The following is a 3,229-nucleotide window of genomic DNA, read 5'->3' on the forward strand; positions in this document are numbered from 1 at the left end:
ATTATGTAACATATATTTGTTAATGATTACCTGTGAACCTGGTTTGTATACTTCAATCTAGTATCTGCATATATCTTATATGGTGTTCTGTTCTGCATGTTCCCTCAGTGAGGTTTTGCAATATTTTACTTCATAGATTTAAGCTAAAATTTTAATTTACTAATGTCACAGAATCAATTCTGCTGATGTCAAATGAAATCATTATGCATGATGCCAAAAATGGTAGTATCCTGTCAGACAATTTGCACTGATATTTAATGCAACTCCCCAACACTTTCCAAATTTAATCCTCCTTTTCATTATAATATGTTGTAATTGCTAGTGAAAAATTTAGAAAATTTAAAATTAATAAACCACACACATTTTTGGTTTTTCCATTACTGTCTTGCTTCCTCACAGCTATGCTGCAGAGGAATTTCCTAACAGAGCACAAGTAATACAGACCTAACCCATGCTTCTCTCCTTGAGTTGTGCTCTTGGCTTATTAGCTCATTAGCTTTCAGTTGGGCAACAGTGTCATCATATTTGCCTTCAATTTCATATTTAAATGCATGCATTTCTACACAGGTAAGTTTCAAAGTGAATGTTAAATTCAACACATGAAACAGACTTCCTCATATGGCTGGTTGATGATCTTTCTTTCTTTGCAGGCCATTTCTAACAACACACTGGGAAAAATGGATGAAGGCAATCAGTCTGTGGTGACAGAATTTATACTTTGGGGACTTACCAACTCAAAGAACCTTCAGGTCTTACTCTTTGTGATGTTTTTGATGCTTTATCTTCTCATCGTGTCAGGAAATATTGTCATCATGCTCTTAATTACCACGGACCGGCATCTCCATTCTCCCATGTACTTCCTGTTGGCCAACCTGTCCTTTGTTGATATATGTCTTTCCTCAAACACTACTCCTAAGATGATATCAGACTTTCTCATAGAAAAAAAGACCATTTCCTTTGCATTCTGCATGTCCCAGGTCTTCTTTGTCCATTGTATTGCTGCAGGAGAGATGGTGTTGTTGGTTGTAATGGCTTATGACCGCTATGTGGCCATCTGCAAACCACTTCACTACTTCACCATTATGAACCTGAAAAGATGCACTTGGTTGGTGTTGATTTCTTGGACTACTGGCTTTGTGCATGGCATGAGTCACCTGGTAGTGATTGTGGAGTTGCCCTTTTGTGGTCCCAAGGAAATAGACAGCTTTTTTTGTGACGTGCCATTGCTCATCAAGCTAGCTTGCTTAGATTCCCATGATTTGGATATCCTAACAAATGCTGACTGTGGGGTGGTGGCTGTAACCTGTTTTATTCTGTTGCTCATTTCCTACACATTCATCCTAATCAGTGTTCTCCAGAGTTCCAAATCTGGTGCGTCTAAGGCTCTGTCCACATGCAGTGCCCACATCACAGTGGTGTTGATCTTTTTTGGGCCTTGCCTTTTCATTTATGTATGGCCACTCAACATTACCTGGTTGGATAAATTTTTTGCTGTGTTTTACTCTGTTTTTACACCTTTTCTAAACCCAGCAATTTATACACTGAGAAACAAAGAGATGAAAAACGCTATGAAAAGATTCCTAAGTAACTATCTTAGTTCCAAAAGAAATCCTTAATATCTATAAAGGTAAACTAATTACTTCAAATGATGGACTAATTATATGAAACACATTTCAATCAGGAAATAAAATTTTGTCTCAATTTCCATATATATATATATATATATTATATATATATATATATATATATATTATAAGATGTGAAGTGACTTGAGTAATATTTTTTTAAATCTATACACAAATGCCTTTTGTATACAATAATGCCATTAAACTATTCTTCTATGTCTCTAGTAAAGTTAAGTTTAACACTTACTGAGAAAATGTGTATGTTTATCTCTGAGTATATCATATTATTAAATTTTAACAGTCTAGTATACTTTCCCAAAATTGTTCAACTGGCAAATGACAAAATCACTCTTGCTTTATCACCTGTCTAGTGGGTAGAATAAATTAAGTAGAAAAGAAACAAAAGTTATTAGTTCACAAATTAACAATGGAATATTTTGGTGATATTTTGTTTATGATCTAACAAATAAAGCTTGCAAACCTAATCACAGCCACAGATGACAGGCAGCTATGGTATACACCATTAATCCCAGCAGTCACACTAGTTAGGCATAGAGGCCAGACTGTGGTGGTAGACAACTTTAATCTCAGTACTCAGGAGATGGAGGCAGACAGATCTCTTTGAGTTCAAGGCCACTCTGAGCTAAACAAATTGATCCAAACAAGAAATTGAGCTCACACAAAGGTGATCTCTGCACTTGGGATCCCACACCTTTAATCCCAGCACTAGAGAGGAATATAAGGTGGGAGGAGAGAGGAGCTCAGTGAGTCTGAGGAGCAGTGCTGTTGGGAGCAGTCTGAGGTTCAGAGGATTACCCCTCTGGTCTGAGCATTGATAAAGGTGAGAACTCTCTAGTGGTTGGCTGCTTTGCTTCTTTGATCTTCAGATTTAGCTCCAATATCTGTCTCTGGGTTTTTATTATTCATGCTACCTCTGGTGCCCAACCTCTGGGGGATGAATTCATGAAAAAAAAACCAAAAAACAAAAAAAACACTAGACTGTGGCTTTGCAGCCACCAGCATAAGCCAGAGTGGGGCTCCTGCTGGAGTCACTGTCCAGCCAGCTAAGTTTTCTTTTCTTTTTTCTCAAAGCCTCTGAGTGAGTTTGGATTTTCCTGTTGTAACCTCTAAAACAGTCTCAAGCTGCCCCCAACTGCAGAATCATCTAGGCTCCAAATGCCACAGGAATTATCTGCCTTAGACCAGATTTTTCTGGCTTCAGGCTGCTCCCACCACACTTGTTTTTTCCACACAATCCTGTGTGCAGTTTTCCAGACAGCCTTGTCTCTCTCTTTCATTTTGTCTCGCCCCCATGCTATGGGTTGCAGGCTTTCCTTACAGTCTCTTTCCTCTGGCTGCTACTCTTAGCTCCCACCTACATGGCCACAGAGGTACCATGCCTCAAAGTTCACTGTCATTGTAGGCATACTTGGGAAGATAACTGGAAATTCTTAAAGGAAGGAATTAGTTAAAAGATAGAGTTCCCCCTCCCCACATTATACATTGAAAAATACTATTACAAAGGAACAACTTAGGTCTCTGTGTGATAATACACAGGGTGATTTAAAAATGAAACAATTAAAAGGGGATAACTAATCTACATG

At 38.0% G+C, this 3,229-nt stretch overlaps 1 protein-coding gene across 1 annotated transcript; it reads left to right on the plus strand.

Annotated features, from left to right (window-relative positions):
• The first annotated feature begins 671 nt into the window (after positions 1 to 671).
• Positions 672 to 1,616, plus strand: LOC100759363 (olfactory receptor 4K15-like). The gene has a single exon (XM_027420900.1). The coding sequence runs from the start codon at positions 678 to 680 to the stop codon at positions 1,614 to 1,616; it is 939 nt and encodes a 312-aa protein (XP_027276701.1). The 5' UTR covers positions 672 to 677.
• The last annotated feature ends 1,613 nt before the right edge of the window (positions 1,617 to 3,229 follow it).

Source organism: Cricetulus griseus, chromosome 6 (genome assembly GCF_003668045.3).
Source record: "Cricetulus griseus strain 17A/GY chromosome 6, alternate assembly CriGri-PICRH-1.0, whole genome shotgun sequence".
Classification (NCBI taxonomy): domain Eukaryota; kingdom Metazoa; phylum Chordata; class Mammalia; order Rodentia; family Cricetidae; genus Cricetulus; species Cricetulus griseus.

Coding starts and splice junctions, on each gene's coding strand:
- LOC100759363 (XM_027420900.1), top strand. CDS start 678: ATGGATGAAGGCAATCAGTCTGTGGTGACAGAATTTATACTTTGGGGA.